Below are 25129 nucleotides of genomic sequence, written 5' to 3' on the forward strand. Positions count from 1 at the left end.
ACAAACAGTGGTGGAAAAAAGGTAATCCGATGTCATACTTTAATTTAATTGAAAATACTTGTAAAAGTCCAAAATAAAAGTAGTTTAATAATAATTAGTACTTCTAATAATGAATGACCCACTTCAAAATAATGTATATTGAATTACTTTATTATGATTATTGATGCATTCATTAGAATTACTTATGCTGCTGATTATTTTAACCCAAATGTCAAACTTTATTTATTATACAACAGGCCATTCTGCTTAGTGAGCACTTTAAGTAAAAGTACAAAGTAACATCATTAAAATAAACTTGATGTAGGCTACTCCAACTTAAAGTTTGAATGCATGAATATTGTACTTGTATAGCTATCAATCAATCAATGTTTATTTATATAGCCCAATATCACAAATGTTACATTTGTCTCAGTGGACTTCACAGTTTGTACAGAATATCAATCAATTAATCTTGCTACAAATGCAAATCACTGGTTTGTGCAAATAACGCAAGCTGGGAATTCGCTTTTTCTTTCTGTCTGAGCTCACCTCAATGTGGAGCCAAAGCTAGTGACGCAGAAATTCCAGCTTTTAAACAGCACAATTACTTTCATACTTTGCCCTCAGTAACTACTTCATCTTTTCACATAGCTCCTCCCAGTCAGAAAGGGTTTTTTCTGTGAGTTCAGAGAAGATGTCATAAAATGTGTCTCTCACTCTTGGTTTCTCTGAAGCAGTTCATTCAAACCCCTTTTCAGTTATTTTATTAATCTTGCTTGGCCGGATCAGAACAATGTCAGCGAAAACAACTTGAAGAAACAAAACATGACAAAGACATTCCTTGAATACACGGCATAACTTTTTTATTGTGCATTATTTTACTCCTAATTGTATCTGCTGCCAATATATCCTACCCACAGTAATATGAGGTTAAAGGTTCTCTTTTGAACTTTGCTGGGACTGAGCCACATTTTTTTTGGTACAAGCCACAGTTTCTGCATCATGTAGACAGCTGTGACTCAGACCTTTTGTTTGAGGACTTTTCAACAGGGCCACATGCTTTTCTCTTCTTACCATTTGCTTGAGTTGGAGGATAATTTAATTGAACGAACTTCAATTGTAAACTACATATTTCACATGAATGTAACATTACTGATATGCATTGTGTGTCTTAAAAAAATATACATCGTGATTGTTAAAAGTGGGAATTAAAATATTGAATATGCCCATTACTGCTGCAATGCTTTATACTTCATGGCACAACTGGGTTGATGAATATGATTAGTTGTAATGTATTTAGAGGCATGTACTCTTAGAGGAATAATGTCCAAATGCAATTTCTTTAGAGATAAACATAGTAAGACACTTTGTAATTTCTGCTTAAAATCCTGGCATTCATTGGGTACTTTTTTTGGAAGACTGGAAGCACCTGCACTGAACAAGAGACGCACATTAGACTAATGTCTGTGTTGGCTTACATAAAAAGCCATGGCTGTTAAGTTTATAAGAAATGAAATCAATGTAAAATCTTACAGGGTGCTTAAAAGTGTGAGTGATAAAACCTGCAAAATAGATAAGAATAGATCCTTTCTGGTTTTTTCTCAGTAAACTCATATCCTTCTTTAGAGTTGTAGCTTCATCTTCCTTCCCCCCCCCCCATTTGTATTTCGAAAAAAAAGAGTTGTATTTCTATGTTTGCAGTTAAAATACAGTGGAAGTTGATTAAAAAGCACAGGCACATTTCAAACAATACTTAACATATTTTATTCTTCGTACTACTAGTGTTTGGTACCCAATGGCATTCAGCCTAAAACACACAACTCAATCTTGTGATTTGATGATTATGGCTAAAGTTTCCTGAACGTGGCTTTGTCTGTAGATTATTTTCATGCATAAAAGACAAAAGTTGCATTGGTCTCAATTCCCCTTTGGATATTGTTAATTCACTGTGCAGGTCTTTAAGCCTCATACATTATTCCATATTTGTCGTTTTTACAGTCCAGTTTGAAGTGTAGTGTTTGGACAGTGTGTGGTGTAAACATAGGCACTCAAGTTGTTACCGGCCATTACAGTGGACCTCTTCAAAGTTTAATAATTTAAAACCTGTACACATGGCTCTATGGCCCACTGACCGTTAAAGCACCGGGTCAGACCCCAAAACATTGAAAGATAAAAACAATTCCCCATATTATTCAAGAAAAACATTTATCCAGGTGCAACATGTAGCCAAAACCTTCTCAAATTCCTGAAACAGAAGGTTGGCAGATTAAAATACTTTATTTTTGTGGTTAAAAACAAGACAAACAACGGTCAGCCACGCTAGAGGACCCATGAAGCTGATGGAGAGGAAGTTGATTTGGATCATTAAAGTCTAATGGTGTTAAAAAAATTCTCCCTGAGCTATTTTGTCACGCAAATATAAACGGTTAAACTCTGAATAGTGTCCATTTCAAGGCATCTCAGACTCAAAGAACTGTACTTTGGCTTATCGGTTTGAGTTTAATTCTGAAATTAATACGTTTTCTATATTTATCCAGTTGAGCATGCTACTGAGTTTAGCATGAATGTTGTCTGTCGAGCTAACAAGTTAACATGCATCCATCTTTTTATTCTAAGCATTAAAGTACCATAATAGAGTATTGGTTTATTATTTAGAGAGACCTTTAATCAAATGTAATTAAGTACAGCTGAAGCTGGAGGGAGTCTGTTCATAGTGTTGTAAAAAGAAAATTGTTATTTGTTGGTGATGCTAGAAAAAGTCATCAAAGTGAGTTTCATCCTTTGAGGATCACAAAGGTCTTAACAAAATATCATGGCATCAGTTAAATGCCAAAAGATCTCTAGCACAGGGCCGCTAGCGTGGTTAAAAACCCCAAAACCTCTTAACTATTGCACATAACCTCCATCTTAGCTTTGCAGCCCAAAGGCAGGTGATTAAATAAAGTCCTTACCTGTGATTTCATAACATTTCAAAATGTGTGCATTCACAAACATGGCACATCAAGAAGTAATAAAATATCATTTATAAAACACAAAACGGGTATAAAATTAAAAACAGTTGGTTCTGTGAATGTGCCGAGGGTTAAGTGTTCAATTGTTTTTAGGGGTAGGAGTGTATACAAACCTTTCTAAGGTGATAGTCTTTCGATTATCTGCCTTGCTTTCTTGGAGCCTAAGATCTTAGGTATTCCTAATTCCTTTCCTTGATTTGGCGAGCATCTTCTCCAAATGTCCAGTTCTGATGCTCTTCCCTCTGTCTTCTCACACCGTGGTGTTTTTAAAGTACAATTACCCTGTAGTGGAAGACGTTGCATGCATCCCCGTTTTCTTTCTCTCTGCATATTTGCAGTCCATCCAGCAGTTGATAGTCCGTTGCAGATCTGCTCCAGCTGTCCCCTTCTTCCTCCATGTTTCACTTCTTCTACACCTCTATAGTCTTGAAGTATATCCTGGCGTATATGGAGTCCAGCTGGCTGTGCAGGGCGTGGAACGAGGGTCTCTTCGAGGGCTCTGCGCCCCAGCAGTCCATCATTATTCTGTAAATATTCTGCGGACAGCGGCTGGGACAGGGCAACCGAAACCCAGATGACAGCAGATCCAATACTTCTTTGTTGTTTTTTCCTAATGAGAGAAATATAAAAGCACGAGTTTGGGAGCTGACCAGTTTCTCAATCGTTTTCTTTTGCAGGCTGGGATATTTCACTATGAAGTCAACATTACTTATTCAATCAAGGTATCTTGAAAGTACATGTTATGATAAAACTTGTTTTTATATAATAAGACTTGTGTTCCTCAATCTATATATTTCCAACATATGAAAAGACCTAAACCAACAACGTGTGGATCCGCCTACGAGTAATTTTCTGACTTCCAGTTTGTGGTACTTAGCCCTAACTCTATTAAATCTTACTGAGGACATACGTTTTTAAAAATAGTAAAACATATAAAGATCTATTTTTTTTAAAGTATCAGTTATTTCCTAAAATAGCTGGACTCTGTAGTCTTTATCAAACAGGAGGAAATGGTGCATTTGTTGTAGACTATTTTGAGCTGAGGATTAATCGGCGTGTGGTTCTCAAGTGAGTGCTTGTGACAGCAGGACATGTGGGACTGAGTCAAAATAATGTGTGTGTGTGTGTGTGATGATTCAGGAACAAGTCACCCAGTAAAACAGTGTGGCCATTATAAAATAACCCCAAGAAAATATACCAAAAAATAAGAAAGCTCTTTTTAGGGTAATGTTTAAACCCTTTTGTAAAATAAAATGGTTTAATAGTGCATGGTATTTAGCGATTTAGAACAATGTTACATCTTCTCCCAACACTTTTCAATTTGTCCAAACAATGTTGTCTGTGTGTTTCAGCCCAAGCACATTCACTCTTATTTCTACCTTTTTTTCAAATGATTTGTTGACAATGAGTAAGACACAGAATCAGCTTTTTGGATAACGTAAACTGCATTATCCAATGACATTATTCCATTGTATTAACTTGACAGAGTAATACTGGGAAGGGTGTAACCACCATTAGAAACAATAAATTGCACACTCACCATCAACCATTGTATAACAGGAAGTTGGGTATACTCTAAACTACTGAGCCCAGTGTGTTAACCTCATTATTAACCAGTGGGAAAGTAATTAAATAGCTGCAGTTCTCCATCAAATAATAAGACTGTACACTTCAGTATACCTTCATAGGGCATCTTGCCGCGGGACAGCATCTCGTACAGCAGCACCCCGAACGACCAGACATCTGATTTGACAGAGAACCGTTGGTAAATTGCCGCTTCAGGAGCCGTCCACCTCACCGGGATCTTTGTGTTTCGACTGGCTGTATACACACTGTCCTATAGAGAGAAAGAGACAGTGAAAGGTTTACAGAATATATGAACTTGGACTTTAAATCCGCACCGTAGAGCCATTTCTGTTTTTTAAATTCAAGACTTTCTTCATTCTCCATGAAGCCCCAACAGTGGTTTGACTTGACTGAAAAACAGGAGACCATCAATCATCTGAGGACAAACTTCTTCTTGCATAATAGATGAATTGTCTTTGTGTAACATGTTGGTTGAATAATTCACATTTCAAAACATCCGTATAGTCCCTATGTTTCCAAACAACCCAAGTAATGTTAACTCAAAACCTCTACCCGGCAAACACATCCACACTGATGAATGAGGCAAAACAGGAAGATTGAGAGTAATACACAAATATTTCCCTCTTAGCCAGATCATAAAGTAACAAAACCTGTCTAATGATTCTACAGGGTGTCTTACTCTTTACCATAGCACTGAGATCAGGGTTTCTTGTTTTGTACGGTAACATTACCCAGCTGCTAGCAGAAGCCATGTTGCTAACAAAATATGAACAAGTACATCGATCTTCTTGTTAACATAAAAATCAACAAACAGAAAATATGTTATTATTTTTGGAAACAAATGCGTTGTCGTTTAAGGAAAAATGAGAGTGGCACCGACATTAACACCGCTTGTTAAAGGAAGGGAAATAATGTTATACTTCTGCTCTAAAAAGTAATTTCTTCACTGATTTGAAGTATTTCCATGTCCTGGAAGCTCTGTATGAATAAAACATCTTTGTCTTATTACACAGACACAGGGGGAATTATGCAGACTTGAGTGCTGTTTCATTAAACTGGACAGATGGAAGGAGGAAGGAGTTTTGCATGAAGTATAAATGAGTTTGTACGGAAACAACAAAGCACATTATACATATTTAAAAAAAGAACACGGATAAAGAATTAGCGTTATTCTAAAATAAGAAACCGTTCTTGACCATTGAAACAACCAGATAACCTATTTCTATCATACTATGTGTTCCTCTCTTAATGTCACACACACTCCCTGCTCACCTTAATAATCCGAGCCAGTCCGAAGTCGGCCACTTTGCAGACCAGGTCGTCTCCCACCAGGACGTTTCTGGCAGCGAGGTCTCTGTGGACGATGTTCCTGTCCTCCAGGTACGCCATGCCCTCTGCGATCTGACTGCCCATGTAGATCAGGTGAGCTGATGTCAGCACCTGGCCTTCAGCAGCTACACACACACACACACACACACACACACACACACACACACACACACACACACACACACACACACACACACACACCACACACACCACACACACACACACACACACACACACACACACACAGCACACACACACACACACACACACACACACATCACACACACACACACACACACACACACACACACACACACACACACACACACACACACACACACACACACACACACACACACACACACACACACACACACACACACACACACACACACACACACACACACACACACACACACCACACACACACACACACACACACACACACACACACACACACACACACACACACACACACACACACACACACACACACACACACACACACACACACACACACACACACACACACACACACACACACACACACACACACGATGTAAGAAAATGTGCTGTGAATGAGTGACTCATATTTTCCTCTTGGATTAACGCAGGACATGCTCCAAAAGTCAATGGCTGTAACGGTTTGATGTGTGTGCAGAGAAGCAAAAGAGGAACTCCTGTTGGCAATGATCCGCTGCAGCGCTAAACTGTTTACCAAAGGATGTGATTTGCAACTGTTCGTTGCTTTTACACACGTAATGATGGAAGATCCTCTTTTGCATGAATTGGGAGGAAATGTGATTACTGACAAACTGCTGATTTACTGCAGAGTAACGACTTTACTGCAGCATGTTAAACACATTGTTCTAGATTTTGAATGAAGAATTTCTTTTTCTATTGTTGTGTGGCAGGTTTTATAGAAGCATGAAGTATTACTGCAGCAGCCATGACACTCAGCCTGAAGAATACAACTGGAATGAGTGATATCTGAGTCAAACCGCTCACACTTTGCTCACTAAGACTCCCTGTGATTAAAGCCTTTTGTAAAACGTCAGAACAATATTTCTGCTGAGCGGAGCTGCCAGCCGACAGATTATACGTCCATTTTCTTTGGATTCAAGGGGAGAGATTCATCCGTCACTTGGCCTAGATACCGCTTCAGAGAGCATTTCAAAAAATGTCTGAGGTAAGGGCTGAAATTGTCAAACCCAGGAAAAGATTTGTGGTAAATTAGCTTCCAATTTTAAACCTCTTCACGTAATAAAGCAGCTGTGGAGCCTCCTCTCTTAGGAAGCAGTTGTGTGGCCTGAGTTAGAAACAGGAAATAAAGCAGCTCAGGTATGGGGGTGGATATTTTTCATGGTGGAAAAGTGCATTCACTCTTGTATTCTACTTAGTACCTCAGAATTGTACTCAAGTACTTAAATCTTTAGCTACTTTAAACTTCTCTCTTCGTCTTAGAGGAAAACATATTTTTACTAGACTATATTCATATGACAGCTTTAGTTTCTTGGAAGATTTGTTAATGAATAAAAACTACAAATCAACTAAGGAATTATGAACCATTACCAATCATTTGTATTATTTTAGATGTACTTACTAAGCAGTATTTAAATGACTTGTCTTGCAACAGCAGCAACATTGAAGCAATTAATAATTATCCTTGATTATATAATATATATATATTCTGAAATAAGTACTTTATTCTTTTGGTATTTTAAGTACATTTTGATCCCAATACTTGGACATATTTTGAACACATGACTTTTCCATTCTACAGTATATTACTACACTGTGGTTTGAGTACTTTTCCTTAAGTAACAGATTGGATTACTTCTTTCAGCACTGGATATGTATCTGCTTGTTTGTTTGTGTGACTTACAGGCGAGGTAGGACTTGAGGCTCCCCTTGTTCATGAGCTCGGTCACGATGTAGACGGGCTCTCCTCTGGAGCACATGGCCAGCAGCTGGATCAGCTTCGGGTGGTGCAGGCTCTTCAGCGCCTGGACCTCCTTCACAAACTCATCCTGCTTCGTGTCCTCTGGAGGAGGGGAAACACAATTATTGGTAAATGTATACTTTATATGATTATCTATCAAATCAAGTTTTATTTATAAAGCACATTTAAAAGCGAGTTTTGGTCGAGCCAAAGTGCTGTACATGTAATAAAAACACATTACTACAATCACAATAAAAGACAGTAAATTACAACAGATATATAAAAACACAGGGAAAAGTCAGGTGTCATCCTCTGCTCTGACTAGAAGGCCAGGGAGAAGAAGTGTAGATTTAGTGAGGATTTAAAAACCCCTAGGGTCTGGGCCGACCTCACATGGAGGGGCAGAGTGTTCCAGAGCCTGGGGCCAGCCGCTGCGAAGGCTCGGTGCCCTCGGGTTTTGAGCCAGGTCTTGGGCACTATCAGCAGCAGCTGGTCAGCGGACCTTAAAGCTCTGGCTGGGGTGTAGCGATGGAGGAGTTCGGCTATAGGCCGGAGCCAGCCCGTTTAGTGCTTTAAAAACAAATAAAAGGATTTTAAAATCAATTCTGAACCGAATTGGAAGCCAGTGCAGTGAGGCCAGAATTGGGGTGATGTGGTCACGCTTTTTGTGCATCTAGGTTGTCATTTTGTTAACTGGTGTCCATGATTGACTAATTTCAGTTTTAAATGTTTTTATGATCTCCAACTAACCTTTTATTATTCCTACAAAAACTATTTTAAGCAGCTTTTCTTTTACTCTTAGTCTTTAAGTAACCTTTACCTCCCAATATCTCTTTCTGCCATTTGTTATCAACATTGCTCTCTGTCATACGTTTGTGTACATCTTGTTTATCCCTTCATCTGTCTATATTTATCTCTAGCCTACCAATATACGATTGCCATAGATGACCAATCAGGTAGAGTGATTGTGTTGCATTGCGATAATTCCTCTGTTATTTAAGACAGCAAAGGGATAAATGCTCACATAAAACCCACAAACGATCAAATATCAAGGTCCATTGTGTTTTGTTGTTTGTTCAGCCCGACACAGCGTTACAGAGTAAGCCAACACCAGGAGGAAAAGCTGGTGTTTCACTGCCCTCTCTGGTACAGTTAGGCAAGGTGTTAAGGATTGAAAGAAAGGACAGAAACCATTCTTCGTTTTCAGTATCAATTTCCTTTTTGAAGGTGGGAGTGTTCAGAAGTGGGTAAACAGGAGGCCAGCAAACACACACTTTTCAGGAGGAGGTGTTTAATAACTCTTTAATGGCTGCCATCTGCAAGTAGTACTCTGTACGTTTTTGACCTCTACTTATGGAGCCGATTTGCTACGATTCTGTTCCCCTTTTGTTTTTAACTGCACACATTGTTATACACATTTCTGCCCACGGTTTTCCACTGATCTACAGGTGGCCGGTTTTACTTTGTGTAAGGTTTGATGCATAAAGGAAGATTGCAGGATGGCAGACATAGATGTAAGTAATGCTCATAAAACAATTGCAAAGCAGTTAAAATTGTCTTCAATCATCAGAGATATGTATAGGTATATACATATTTGCTTTTGTATTTGGGATTGTGGGAAACGGTATTTCGATGTCTCTGTACACACAAACTGAAAAGATTGACAATAAAGTTGACTGACTAAAATGATCGTCAGTCACATGCTTCATCATTCCTACCTTGTTTCAGCGTCTTTATGGCCACCTTCTTGTTCTCAGTGGTCCACAGAGCCTCCCACACCTCTCCAAAGTGCCCCTCTCCCAGCTTCTTGTGCAGCCTGAACTCCTCTCGAGGCCTCTCCCACGGCTCCATGTCGAACAGCTCGCGCTGCACAGAGACCACAGGGTAAGTCCAGACCACTTACACTCAGAACTGTCTACAGAAAGGATGCTCTGTGCATTTTAAATATTGTTTGATTCATCCGTTTTGAAAGAAGTCCCCACTCTGCACATTACAAGGTGCTGAGACTCAGAACTGGACTGTGAGTGATGAGAGCTGCTTGGTCACATAATGTACATGATACCTGGTGACATGAGCCCTGATACTGCAGAGTAATCATGAAACCAGCATTGAAATGTGATAATGGATCAGAGCGGAAAATATGCTTTTGATTCATTAAATGACATTCTGGGCACGTTGCCGTTAACTTTCATTGATGTTGTGATATCTGATGTACTTTCCTGAATGCTGTTCTCTATAAATCAACATGGCTGGAAACACGAGAGCCTGGGTTTATCTTTTCCTGATGCAAACATATTTTATTGCCTGTCAAAATGTCCTTATTTTCTTTCAATCAACTTTTGTTTATTTTGTTTGTTTTTATTATGCCTCCTGTAGCACCTTGGGATTGCTGTGAGCAATGAAAGGTGCTTTATACATCGAATTTATTATTATTTGAAAAAGATTTTTTTTTAACCCTTTCATGCAGAGAGGTCACTACAGTGGACAGCTATTCAAAAGGTGTTTTCTTGTATATGCATTGTTTTTGTTTGCATAGTTGCACCATCAGCCACTACATAGGACCCTATTGCATCATCCCATACACTGCCATTCAGTGCCAAGTCAGTGTAAGTGCATGATACATGTCTCTAAACCAAGATGGACGACAGAAAGCCACATGGACCAAGTCACCCATCTATATCCTGCCAATCCTTTTATGGAAAGTGTCCCCTGCAGGTATAAAAAAGGTGGTGACATCAAGTAACAACTAAGGAATCATAGAATTCATAAATTATGAAAGTATTGATGTTATGTTTGCAGGAAATCATGATTAACCACCTGTCCACTACAGTGGACGTCATGCATCACTGGCTATATTTCAACTACAATTCGTACTGGTACTGCTGCTGTTGTTCCCAGGGCCGTCGCTCCCTACAGGCAGATCATGCAGACTGTGTGGGGCCTCACCTTGTGGAGGGGGCCACACCTTGCGGAGGGGGCCACACCTTGTGGAGGGGGGCCTCATCTGAGGCGCACCTATGCGCTTATGTGGCGCAATTAGGGTGGTGCGGCACGGCTCCACTAGCACTCATCAAATAACTGTGCGTGGGGCCTCAAATTGGCCCCTGGCCCTGGTTATTCTTGAAAATAATTCATCTGCAATATCTATTTGGGCCGTAAATCAATATACTTATGTTATTATAATGTATTTTAAGTTTGCACATCTTTTTTTCAAAATGTACATCTCTTCAGTTCAAACCCTGAACGCATACTGTCCACCTGAGTGGACATATACAAATCTCTTTGAAAAAACTAGATAAAAAAAAAAAAAGTTCAAATCTTGTTTTTTACCAAGAGCAATAATAACACTTGGTAAAAAACCCTGACTGAGGCTTTCATAATTCATGCATGAAAGGGTTAAAAAGCCAGACGAAAAAAAACGTTTGATATTTGCTAATATTGTCTTCCATTTCTTTTTTCTTACCTTGTTAAATGTTTTTGCAGTCTCAAGTTTCTTAATTCTTTTCAAACCAATTTAAATATTGATGATGATATTAGAGATAAGCAGCATGATGCAAGGTGAGTGAACAAAATAAATGGGGGAAAAAAGGCGTGAATTCAAAGATTTTATGACAAATGTATTGTCAGTAAAAATCAGGTGCTACAAAACATTATGCTCTTAATATCAAGTGCTTTGATTAAAATGAAATGAACAAATCAATGAAATGATTGATAGACAAACAAATAAATGAGCAAATAATAAATGGAACAATATTAAGCATTATAAATCAAAGTGTTAATCAGGTGATGCAAAGGCTTGATTAGAACCACTCAAACAAGTTAGTAGCCATTGAATCTGACACACAATAAAACACATACAAAACAAACACTCAAAATAAAATTATTCTGACTTATTCTTCCATTTTCAAATCGTGAGTGTGTCATAAATCATGTTCACTAATAACAACAACGAAATTGTTATACTGTTGTTTCATCCCACTTCATTTAGCATTGTGACATAATCTCAGTAATGGCTTCAGGTTTGAGAAATCTACCCACTTGTTCTCTCTCAGTGAGTCAGACAGTTTATTGGGCGTTTTAAACAGCAGGATAAATCTGCTTTTAGTCAGACATCTCCTTAAAACAAGCCGGGCCACAAACCACGCTTTATCAGTTGTTATTGACCGAGTCTCTTAGCTATGTAATTAACAAAAACAAAAAGGCGTGCCAAATCAATACAAAGTGATTGAAAGCCCCATTAGTGTCTCTTTTTACTGGAAAAACTTTTAACTGATGGAGCGGGGAGTGTCTCATCTTCTAAAAGCAGATTCATCTTGTGTTTGAAGCCTAAATGATGAGTGGAGCACGGCGGCTGTCTGTGACGCTGACTTAATATAAATGATGAGAGGAAATACTTCAAAAAGCTCTTTTGAAAAAACAAACAACCGAGTCTATTTATAATTACATACTCAGGATTCAAAACTTAACATGAAAGCTGGGAACCTCAGGCTGCCAGATAAGTTCGGAAGAGCTGTTGTGTTCTCAATGTATTTCCTGCTCACAGTTTGAAACCCAATTGTGAATGTGTTTAATAAAAAAAAAGAACGAAAGATTACTTGTATTAAAATGTTAAAACATCTTTCTTGAAATCACATTAGCTTGATTATCTGCAGCCATGTCTTGAAATGCCAATGGGACGCTTACAAATCAAAAAATACATTCACTAGTAGATGATTACAACTTTTACTGATTATAAAATATAAGTAAGCGTATAAAACGTTATAAAAAAGGCTAAATAAAAACTATTAGAGTAGTAGTATGTCAGTAGACGATCACAACTTTTACTGGTAATAAGGTATAAAATGAAAAGGCAAAAGAAAAACTACGAGTAGTTTTGTCAATGTCAGTGTCTGTTTGCATTAATGAAAGCAAATTGTTGAATGTGTGTGTGTGTGTGTGTGTGTGTGTGTGTGTGTGTGTGTGTGTGTGTGTGTGTGTGTGTGTGTGTGTGTGTGTGTGTGTGTGTGTCTGCCTCAGTGTGTCCGTGGCCTCAGACTCACAGCCTCCTCTGGAAGGGAAGAGAGAAGAGGGAGAAATCACTGAGAGGTTTCTGATCCCGAGGAAATACTGAATTAACGTCCCGAACACTACTTGATGCTCGTCTGTAAAACGGGACGCAGCCTTCCTTAATCCTCCAGCGTCATTCTATATTTGTAATTTGATGACTTGCTGTTTTAAATGGATGGTTCCTCTGTTTGCAGTGAAACGTCTCCAGATACTGAGACCTCGTCTTCTCCCTCCGGGCTGAAACTGATGAGCCATGAATAAAGAATTCATCTCTCTGGGGGTTTCATGTAAGCTGCTGTGCAGAGATAGCATTGCATAATTACAGCCTGCCACGTGATTTTATTTCTAAAACTGTTCCAAATATGTTTGCCTCTTGGTATTAATTCATGCACACAAAGACAGCACTCATCAAATCCCTGCTGCTAAGCAACAATAGCACGATGAGTTCAGGGTCTTTGTTGCACTTTGTTTCAGATTCCTACTCGCAGAATTAGAAGAGATACTGGAAATTAAAACTGGAGGTTTAGCTGCCGGAAATTTGACTTTTATCTTTTGAATTATCACTGGAAACTGTTATGAGCCATGAGTGGCTGCTGGCTTTGAGAAATACTACAAAAGCAGTTCTAGGAGAGCTAATCCAGTTTAGTTTTAGGCAAAATGTCTCCTACATGTCGGGTGCAGAAAAAAAGAAAGGCGATGAACCATTATGTTTTTCACTGGTGTTCTTTGACATACGCCTCATTTCGACAAACTATGATATACTATGTTTTTTTTTCCTGATATGTTCGACATACTTTACCTTAATTTTTTTTATTGAATTCTACTCTGCAATAACCCAGTCTGTTTATTGTATTTACATACTGGACGATGTCGTTTTTCCTGAAAATATATGTTTTTTGACATACTAAACTTTTTTTACCACACTGTCGACATTTTCAGGATTACTATACTAAATAGTTTTTTCTGATATTTTTCTACGAACAATACTATGACTTTCTTTGGACATACTAGACTAGGCAGTTTTTTCTGATATTTTTGACACTATTTAATGTGTTGTTTTCTCTATGTGTTTTTCCCCCAACATACTATACTACTGTATGACTTTCTGTACCTACCATGACTTTACCAAAGCTTCTTTCCCTTACAAAATTCTGCATTTCTTTTAGCTTTATAAACTTGGTAGCCGAATACTTAACTTACGTTACCACAATTTCTTTCTTTCTTTCAGTCTTTATTTCGAACAGATTAAAAAATAACAACTAACAAATGTGAAAAACAGAATACCGTATTGTTATAATACAGTATTTATCCACATTCATGGTAATATTTGTATATTCAACAAAAAAAAGAAAAAAAAAGTCTTCATAATAATAAATCATATGTGTCCGAAAGGGAGTAGGAGGAAGCAAATGCTTATTAATTCCCACCCCTTACTTGATCAATGATTGTCCTTTAAATCATTATGCAAGTTATTCCTACATACATTTACATTTATACATACATATACAATAATTTCTCATCTTCAATCACCTTCTTCATTCTCATATTTTTCCAAAAAAGTGTTTCTGTACATCCTTTTAAACTGAATTATGCTTGTCTTTTTCAAGTCTTTTTTTAAATTTACATATTTTACTTCCGTGACATTTTAACGATTGTGCGGTGGCCTTTGTGATAATTAAATTGTCATGTTGTTCCCTTTCATGTACTACAAGTACTGTAATGACAATAAAGTATATATTATATTATACCATCCCTAAATGGTCCTCTATGTGAAGAGTGTTTGGTGAAAACTGCTGCTGCTGGAAATGAGGTTAATGAAAACATTTAAACAGATCCTTCTGTGGAGCTGAGGAGAACTGCTGAGTCTGGAGAGGATGGATGGTGTGTGTGTGTGTGTGTGTGTGTGTGTGTGTGTGTGTGTGTGTGTGTGTGTGTGTGTGTGTGTGTGTGTGTGTGTGTTGCTCACTACATATACACATCATTAGTGTTAGTATTGATTAGTGCGGCTTTAAGGTTACGGCCTGCTGAATGCATTATGCAAACGAGGGCCCTGACAGGAATTGAAAACATAGTGTTTCTTTATGTCCTACCTGCTGTGCACACGGCTCCTCGAGCGGCACTCCGAGGCTGCGAGGGTTCTTCTGGTAGTACGAGATGAGCTCTCCCAGAGTGCCGAAGGAAACTTTATCTGAGACGAAGTACGCCCCGATGATGGAGCGCTGGATCCTGAAGTGGTACACCTTCCCCTCGCTGCGGGCTGCGAGAGGGAGGAGAGTTATTGTGTGCACATGTAGTCAATGTTTTTTTTTATACTTTGTTTTTATTGAAAAATAATTGCACTGAATTCCAAACGTACATACTGTCATTTAACTTTGCCATTCAAAATACAATTTCAATTCGCATCCACATGTTGAGGCGCAACAGGCAACTCAAAAATGTGTAGTCAATGTTTTAACACTCAATCATTTCAGTCTTTCTCACAACCAGAACATGTGTTTAGAAAGTTATGCTGGAAAGGACAGCAGGGATCAAGCAGAGCAGTTTCATCATCAGACATGTAAAATAACATTGATATTCAAATAGTTACTGCTTTAAAATGTGAATACATTTGTTTGGATTGATATCTAGTTTACAAACATGACACCCATTGTTTTAAAGAATATTTCAGTTAATGTATTACGGCTGTACTTCTGAACTGTTCCACATTGAAATTATACATAATCTCATGATTTGTTTTACTCCCCCTGGTTTATCTCACAATGCATGTGCAATCTTCTACATACTGTGTGTGTGCGTGCGTGTGTGTGTGTGTGTGTATATTTTACTGTGTTGTTTATCATACGGTTTTCAGTTGATTGGAAGCATTATAGTATTGCCCATGAAAACATTCCCTTGCAGAAAATCAAGTGTACCTTATCTTAAATATGTGAAACACATCTTTTATAGAACGGAGAGATCTGATAAAGACCAAATTATCTGTTATCTTGTCTCCGTTGCAAACACCCAATTTATTATCCAAGATGACAAAGGTCTTTTTAAAACAAAAGGAAGGAAGCTAAAGGGCGGCAGTGGGGATTAATAAAGTATGTCTTCTTCTTTCCTCTTCTAAAGAACTGTAGTTTGAAGTCCAGATACACAGACATCAAATATAAAGAATAGAAACACTATGAGAGTAGTCCTCACAGAAAAGCACACACCATATTATTATACTCTCAAAGAAGAAGATGGCCGTGTTCATACGTTCGAGGTGGAGACAGTAAATCATACAGGAGTGTTTGCATCCGTGCAATAAAACAGAATTATTGAAGGTGTGGTGTTCTGCCTCCTCTCAGGCATAGACTACTGATGATGCATATTTCAGCAGGACTAGCACAGTGAACATTGAACGTCTAACTGCAGCGTTTTCCCCCTGGGACCTGAAGGACCTTGAAAAAAAGGAGAGGAAGGGGGAGAGGGGGGACGGTATAGAAGGAAGGAAGTGGACGGAGGGATGGGGAGGAAAGGATGCAGAAACCAAAGGGAGAAATAAAAAAAGAAAGGAGAGGAATGAGCTGGAGGTGGTGCAGAGGACAGAGAGCGATAACAGGCGTACAGTCACAACTCTCTGGAGGTCCATTAGAGAATCTGCTGTGAGCTCATTCATAAAAAGTGTAGTTTGTTCAAGAAGACCAGCTTCCAAATGTAGGTCACTACAACTGAACAAAGACAGTAAATACTGCGGTCTAAATATACCAGCTAACACTTCACTATTTTCCCGAAGACACGGTCGTTTTTTTCCCCAAAAATAAAAACTGCTAAAACGAAAGAGTTCAACCTTTTGGTAATAACTCTTAGGGTAACTCTGGGATTACAAATAGTAACTACAATTTCAGAAATGTTACCAATATCAAGTGAGGACGCTGCAGATTAAAGTGCTTCAATTCATCACTTGAAGGAAGAGCGCACCATCAATGAACAATCACTACAATGGCTGGGTCTTGCCAGGCTTTGATTGTTGAGTGTCTGACAACATTGTGGAAAGGACTGAGACGGGACGAAAAAGAAAAAAGCATGGAGACAAGGCTGATTGTTCTTCTATGAGAAGTCTCGTTCACAAATCTAGGGTCCCATCTATATTGTTGAAGAAAGCCAAATATTCAAACATGACGGGGAAAATACTTTAGATATATTACGCTTTCGGCACGTTTAACACAACAAACCCTGACAACACTGGCTCTCGTCTCTCCAACTCTCAATCACGTATTCAGCAAATGTGCCCATCAAGCTGGAGCCAGGTGATATGCTTAGCTTAGCATGAAGAGTTAATTCAGTGGGAAGCATCAATTGAACTCCGTCTAAATCCAGAAAGATAAAAAAATACACTACAATGCTTTTAAAAAGGTGTCTAATTTCATTTTTAGGGTACTGTTATTCCCAACTGTCCAAACATAGCACTGGTCAGTCTCTGGCAAAAATAACCAGCATCAAATCCCGAAACAGAGATGAGTGATTTGTTTTCAACACCAAATCTCTAAGTTCAAACTGCAATCAGACGCTTTAGCCCACATCGACCTCCAACACGGCGTCCTGAGGGCGAGATGTGACACCTCCCGCCCTCTATAGTGGGAGCAGAGGGAGAAAATCGAAGGGAAGGAGATTAAGGTTGACGCTGGCTGGAGACCTTGAGAGACCGAAGGGCGGTGGAGCCAGGGGGGTGATGGATGGAAGAGAGAAACAGAGGAGGCAGGAGGTGAGGAACAGAGGAGGCAGGAGGAGAGAAACAGAGGAGGCAGGAGGAGAGAAACAGAGGAGGCAGGAGGAGAGAAACAGAGGAGGCAGGAGGAGAGAAACAGAGGAGGCAGGAGGTGAGAAACAGAGGAGGCGAGGAACAGAGGAGGCAGGAGGAGAGAAACAGAGGAGAAGAGAAACAGAGGAGGCAGGAGGTGAGAAACAGAGGAGGCGAGGAACAGAGGAGGCAGGAGGAGAGAAGAAACAGAGGAGGCAGGAGGTGAGAAACAGAGGAGGCGAGGAACAGAGGAGGCAGGAGGAGAGAAACAGAGGAGGCAGGAGGTGAGAAACAGAGGAGGCGAGGAACAGAGGAGGCAGGAGGTGAGAAACAGAGGAGGCGAGGAACAGAGGAGGCAGGAGGAGAGAAACAGAGGAGGCAGGAGGAGAGGAAATGCAGCGAGTGGAATCACACCAAAACATGATACAGTGGCCGAGAGCTGCAGCTGAAGAAAACACACTTGGAAAGAACCCTGAAACCAAAGTAAGCCAACTCATGAAGGAAAAACGCTGCAAGTACAGAGGTAAAGAAAGCATTTCTGATATCAGCTAACTAATGGTGACCATTGTTAGCTACTTAAGCTAGATTTTGCTCTTTAACAGACATAATACCTCTTCTATACAATTGCTATGCTAAATCATTAATATCTCAGAGAGCATGACATAAAGCTTCTGAAATATCTTAAATGTCATGTAAAATACAGTTTCTTAATCAAAAACCTTTGTAATTGTGGTTTTTGACACTGAATTCATTCATTTTCATTTCAATCTTTATTTCGAACAGATTAAAAAAATAACAAATGTGAAAAACAGAATACCGTATTGTTAAAATACAGTATTTATCCACATACATGATAATATTTATATATTCAACAAAAAAAAGTCTTCATATTAATAATAATAATAAATCATGTGTCCGAAAGGGAGCAGGAGGAAGCAAATGCTTATTAATTCCCACCCCTTACTTGATCAATGAGTGTCCTTTAAATCATTATGCAAGTTATTCCTACATACATTTACATTTATACACACATATACAATCATTTCTCATCTTCAATCACCTTTCTTCATTCTCATAGTTTTCCCAAAAAGTGTTTCTGTACATCCTTTTAAACTGAATTATGCGTGTGCTTTGTTTGAACTCCTGCTCCAAACCATTCCATAAAATCACCCCACAGATTGTTATGCTCTTACTTCTCAGAGTTGTTCTGACCTTGAGTTGTTTCAAATGTAGATTTCCTCTCAAAGTATACCCACCCTCTCCGTCTACGAACAGTGGTTTTAATTTCCTAGGAAGTAGATTATGTCTGGCTCTGTACATGATTTGTGCCGTTTTAAATGTAACCAGGTCAGTGAACTTCAATATGTGTGACTTCAAAAATAATACATTAGTGTGTTCAAGATATCCAACATTATTGATAACTCTTATAGCCCTTTTTTGTAATGTGCATAACGGCTGTAGGTTGGTTTTGTACGTGTTTCCCCAAATCTCCACACAGTAAATCAGATATGGCAATATCAGTGTGTTATAGAGTATACAATGAGTTATGGTCCAGAATGTATCTGGCTTTTCCCAATATTGCGATCGTCTTAGCCAGTTTTGCTTTTACATGAGTGATATGAGGTTTCCAGCTGATTTTGTGACACAGCAAGCTACACTACAGCAAACAAGACAACAAGGAATATAAATAATTGTGAGTATGAAGTCTGTTTTGAGTGTAACAAATACAAAAAGGAGAGCCAGAGTATGAAAATAAGAGGGAAAGGTCAGGTTTGTGGATATATGATGTGCCTCTTACCAGAGATGGTGTACTCGTCACTGTGACTCTCACTGATGCGAACCAGGAAGGAGCCATCTTTGTTTTGGGAAGCCAGCAGCAGCTTCTCAGCTTTCCCACGGTTTATGTTCCCGTAGTACCACCTGCACAGAGAAGACACAGAGGATGATGAGGGGGGAGGAAGAAAGACCGTGAGATGAATGTATGATCGAATGTTTAACACAATGAAAAACACATCAATCGTGATTAATGGAAACAGAGTAACATGTGATCAAATCAATGAAGGAATTAAAGGACCAAAGAAAAGAAGAACATGCACAACACACAAAAGCAGAATGTGTGTGTACGTGTATATCACGCATACTGAATATCACATTTTGAGCATTGCAATCTGAAGATCACAGTGAAGAAGGTAAACATTACAGTAACACAGTTTAACCAACAGGTCGGGTCGCTTATATTCAGCACAGTGTGGATGATAAGGCATTTGTCCCAGAATAAATAACATAATAAATGTTAGGCAGTTGAGTTTTACCTTAGTTGGCCTATTTTTAAATATAGTTCTACATTGTGAAAGGTAACATAATTTGAAGGAATATTTATTTGCTTAAAAACATTCAAAAAGTAGTTTTTTTGTCTTGAGCACAGAGAATACATCAAAAACAAATCAGCAGATTAATCCATTAGGAAATAATGAATTATTACAACCATTTAAAAGAACTAGCAACAATAAATACTAGTTAATCATTATGGAGGATTAATAATGGTCTAACTCCAATATGATTGTACAAATATGAATGATAACTATATACCATTAGAATTGCTACAGGGTATATACACTCAAAGGGACTATTTAAAGTACATGTTGCTCATAGAAGATCATCAGTTTTACATGCAGGAGTTTTACTTGTACTAGAGTATTATTACTTTGTGGTACTAGTACTTTTAGTCAAGTCAAGGATCAGAATACGTTCACCGATTAAACCCATCATACATAAAGTTAATATCTCTTAGAAAGATTTAGTCAGAGTGTTTGAACGTGTTGTTTCAGTACGTGCTGCCTGTTTGCTGGGACACAGAAACTGACCTGTATTTACTCTAAGTTATCAGGAGGGCGTGTCCGACTTCATGCTCAAGTTTCACTGACAGTAACTACAAGCAGCGACTTAAGAAACAAAGAGCTCCTTGAATAAAACACTACAGAAATATTGTTCTCTATGCTATGGATTAAAATGGAAAAGGTGAACATTACTGTGAAGATAAACTCAAGCAGCAGCTGTGCACTGTGATAAGATGTATTGTCATGAATACATGTTTTAAAAATTGCATAATACCAGGAGAGTGGCTTGTAATTCCATAAATAAATAAATAGGGTGGAGATATTATTACGGAGTACATTAGGTGTGACTAGAAACTGAGCTTATCTTCTTAAAGGAATCTTACAGTGATAAAACATGACTACTAAAAAGGTGCTTTGATCTTTAGATTCTATAGAGTGGCGAAGTCACGCCCATCTACTTCCGCCCCATGGGACCTTATTTCTGAAAAATTATGTATTGAAGTCAATGGAGAGAAAACTTATCTTTTGATCCCGTTTGAATTGTGCCACGAATAACACATATGATGTTTGTCAATCTTAAAAAATAATTTCCATGTCAAAAAAGTCACAGTTTGTCTTAAAACTGTTGAAATATAAGACTATGAAAAATACGCAACTAGAAAAACTACAAATCCCAGAGTCGCGTACATTAACGTTACACATTACACTCGTGTTACTCACCGAAACCTTGTAAAGCCGGTCCCGCATGCTGGCTCTTACAGAACCGACTAACTCCCCTTGTGTGCATGTACAGTTCTCAACATCGCCAGACTTGTAGTGATTTTCACCTCTTTTAATACTTTTCACTTCATTCTGAAAGAAAAAGGTGAAATGTGCTAACGTGACGGCCATCTTGGTATTGGTGACGTGTGCAAGATCAGAGTTGTAGTTCATTGAGCGCTTCACACAAAAAAATATGTTACTTCACAGTTTTACGACACATTTTTATTTTTTTGACTTTCAAAATTATCTTTTAAATTGACAAACATTATATGTGTAATTCGTTGCACAATTCAAACGGGATCAAAAGATAATCTTTCTCTCTCCATTGACTTCAATACATGATTTTTCCAAAATAAGGTCCCATGGATGGAGGTCCACCGGAAGGGGAGGGACTTCGCCACTCTATTAAAAGAAACTAGCACACAAATTTGTCTTATTTATAGTTTCCGTCAGGCTCAGATGTTCCTCATTGTGTCAGTTTGAAGCTTCATTATGAAGGAATTATGTTATGCTTTGGTGTTGTGTTCAAAGGGGGCCTATTAAGCACATTTTCAGGGTCAAATTTGTATTTAGTGCCTCTACTCTGACATGTTTACATGATTGAACGTTCAAAAAGCTCTTTATTTTCCTCATACTGCCTCTTTTCACCCTCTGCCTGAAACCAGAGACCAGTCTGCTGTGATTGGCTAGCTGGCCTTTAGCGGGACATCACCTACGATGTGTTAAAGTGATAGCCAATTGAAGTGTGGGTGTTACGTAATGATGTCATCATGTCACGTAAATAAACAAAGGAGTCCAATGTAGGTGTTCAGGCACGGGGAGAGTGTGGAGAGAAACTTTGGGATGTTAGCCTTTGCAGACATGCACAGAAACTTATAAAACACACTACTGGAAAGGGACAACCCCCAAAAGCATAATAGGGCCCCTTTGGGGACAGTGGGACATGTGAGGATCACTGAGGGATCTGCAGCATGAAAACAGACAGGGGGTAAAACTTGGAGGTCGGCTCTGTGAAACATGAGGAGTCTCTGAATAATGGACGACCTGCAGCCTCTTGCCTGCTCTCAGCTGCTGGCTCATCACACGGTTTTACCTCCAGAGATCTGGTGATGCCAGGAGGCTTCAAGAAAGACTGGGCAATATTTTTGACCAAATGCCTCCCTTGATTGCGATGGTAGTGTAGAATTGACCACTGGGGCCTTCACAAACAGTTTTACACAACGAGAACTTTGATAGTAAATCATCATTATTTTAAATATTATTAATAAGTAGGTTAAGGCAAATAATAAAACAGCATTGTAACTTAAGAAAATGTATTAAAAGTTTTTTATTTGGTATAAAACCAGCCGTTTGAATAAGTTAACTTGGGCTTTGGAAAAATTGGTTTTAAACTCATGAATCAAATAATTTATCAAGAAATTAATTAACAGAGTAGTTGCTAATATAATAGCTCAATTGGTTTCCGTCCAATTGCTGTTTTTGTCCATATAAAAAACTAACAAAAATGAGATGGTGAACCAGTGGATTCTTCCCATTTTTGTAAAAAACAAAACAACTATTAAATCAGTAATAAGAGTATTGTTGCATATTAATATATTGATCCTCTACTAAACAGTAAAGAACATGAGCCAAATGGAGATTGGTTGATTGACCATTTAAGATATAGTTTCAGTTATAAATATATTTTAATATAACAATTGGACTATTAGAAAAAGGCCTTTATAAGTCAAATCAAGTCCAATAACAGAACGTTTGCCACAATAGATCAGGTGTAATCGAACCCTGAGATTACATTGATCATGTTTGTGACTGAACCAGTTCATGACTACATTTCCTGCATGAAAGCAGGAGGTCAACCCTCGGTCAGCAGGGTGTCTCAGTTATCAGAATAAAAACAGGGGTATATGGTCATTTTGAATATTTGAACCTTCTGTGCCTTTAAATTTATATCAAACACATGCGAATTTGACAGATCCTGACACATTGAAAAATGACACATAAACATCAGTTCTCAGCGAGATCAGGTGAGACTGAAGAACATTAGAGGATTATTTTTCAGACTCACTTGTGTTTGGCGAACTCGTCCTGCAGCAGAGCCACGTAGTTGGCTGGGATCAGTCCGGACTCCAGAGACCCGGTCAGCTTCTTAGCCAGCACGTACTCCCCCCGCTTCTCGATCACCGACAGCTTGTCACCCTCCTTCACCGTCAGCTCGTCGTCGCTGCGGGCCTCGAAGTCGAAGAGCGCCGCGTAAAGCTGCACCTGCCGCTTCTTGGGCGACGGGACGCGGATGTCCCCGGACACGGTGCGGATCTCCGCCGTCTGCGCGGCCGGGTTGGCGATGACATGGTTGTTGTTGTTGGGGACGTTCGGGTAGCGGAAGTCCGGCCAAATGTAGTTCCAGAGCCGGCTACAACACGGCATGCAGGAGCGACAGCAGCCCTCCATCCCGGGACATGAAGCGGCGGCGATTCGTCCAGGTTCTTCCGCTTGATGAGACGCTTCAGGCTTCCTCAGTCCTCTGAAACGACGTCCAGCCCGTCAGTCCTCCGGTTTCTCTCTCTTCCTCTGGCTCTAAACATAATGCCCCGCCAGCAATACTTGGGTAGACTGGCCGGAGGAACCGGTTTTTTCAGTTGAGATCATGGATCTTAGCTCCGCGCCTGCAGTGCGCACGGTGGCTGCGAGAATGCGGAAACGCCAATGGAGGGCATCCAAGTCGGATTGGTTCCCCGCGAGGAGTCGGCGGTGTGAGCAGAGAGCACCCGAGAATGAGAGCATGGCTCCCAAAAAAAAAAATGTTAATCCATCGTAATCTTGTGGAAAAGATTAAGCGGCTGCAGCAGCTGATGCTCGGTGCAGGTGTTTAATCCACGAAAGGAGGAGAGGTGAATCAGCGGCAAGGTGCGTACAAAAAGTTTGGGTTTGGCGCTGAGCACACCTCCTGCTGCTCATACACCTGCGTACTGAGGGAGGAGGCTGCTGACAAACTGTGTGTGTGTGTGTGTGTGTGTGTGCGCGCGCGCGTGCTTTAGTGGGAGAGAATGTCATTTTGGTTGAGTAAACGTTGGAGTCTGTGTTTGCTAAACAATTGTTCTTGCAGTATTATAAATCTTTGGTCCATTATTAAAACACTTTGACATGTAAAACTCCATGACGGCATATTATTACTTGATGAAATAAATATATTTGCAACAATTCCCTACAGTCACTTAATCCGTTTTAATGCTTTTCAAAATGATTTTCTTAGCTTTTTATGATGTTGTTTATTGAACGTTTATTTGGTTGCAGTTGGTTGGACAGATTAAGAACAAACAAGAAGACAGCAGCTCTGTCACTGGGAACTTGTGATCCACATGCTGTTGTTTGACATTTTATAGACTAAACAGTCAATTGATATGCTCACCTGTAAACAGTATTTTTATTTCGAATACAAGGAAAAAGGTTGGCGGTTTCTTTAAGTTGTGTTGAGGGTTAGGGTTGACTTTTTCATGTCTTTTCTAAACATGTAGACACACAAACAAACAACAGACATGGAAGAAATGTGTTTAGCATTTAGAGAGTTCGGAACCATTTTGAGTTATTTTTCAATGGATAAGTGGATATGTGTTTCATTTATAGTAAAACGTTAATGCAAAGTAATAATAGATGTATTTTGTTAGCGCTTTTACAGGTGCTCAAAGTCGCTTTACAAAGATAGTGAAAATAAAACAAATAAATATAGTTAAAGTAAAATTAAAATCAAGCAATATAAAAACAATCACACATTAAAAGCCAGATTGAAGAGGTGAGTTTTTGTGAAGGTGGTGAGGTCAGTGCAGTCTCTGATGGGTAAGCTGTATACATAAAGTAAGCTGTATAAATGTCCCCA

General features: G+C 39.1%; 1 protein-coding gene across 1 annotated transcript; it reads right to left on the reverse strand.

Annotated features, from left to right (window-relative positions):
* Nucleotides 1–820: 820 nt before the first annotated feature.
* Nucleotides 821–24206, reverse strand: zgc:194282 (tyrosine-protein kinase Srms). Its single transcript, XM_034235131.1, has 8 exons — nucleotides 23324–24206; nucleotides 19458–19579; nucleotides 14985–15151; nucleotides 9567–9714; nucleotides 7792–7950; nucleotides 5850–6031; nucleotides 4671–4827; nucleotides 821–3600 (listed from the first exon to the last, which is right to left on the reverse strand). Exons 1-8 carry the CDS (start codon nucleotides 23704–23706, stop codon nucleotides 3401–3403), a joined length of 1518 nt encoding a protein of 505 aa, XP_034091022.1. The 5' UTR covers nucleotides 23707–24206; the 3' UTR covers nucleotides 821–3400.
* Nucleotides 24207–25129: the final 923 nt, after the last annotated feature.

The sequence above is a fragment of the Gymnodraco acuticeps genome, unplaced genomic scaffold (assembly GCF_902827175.1).
Source record: "Gymnodraco acuticeps unplaced genomic scaffold, fGymAcu1.1, whole genome shotgun sequence".
NCBI lineage: Eukaryota > Metazoa > Chordata > Actinopteri > Perciformes > Bathydraconidae > Gymnodraco > Gymnodraco acuticeps.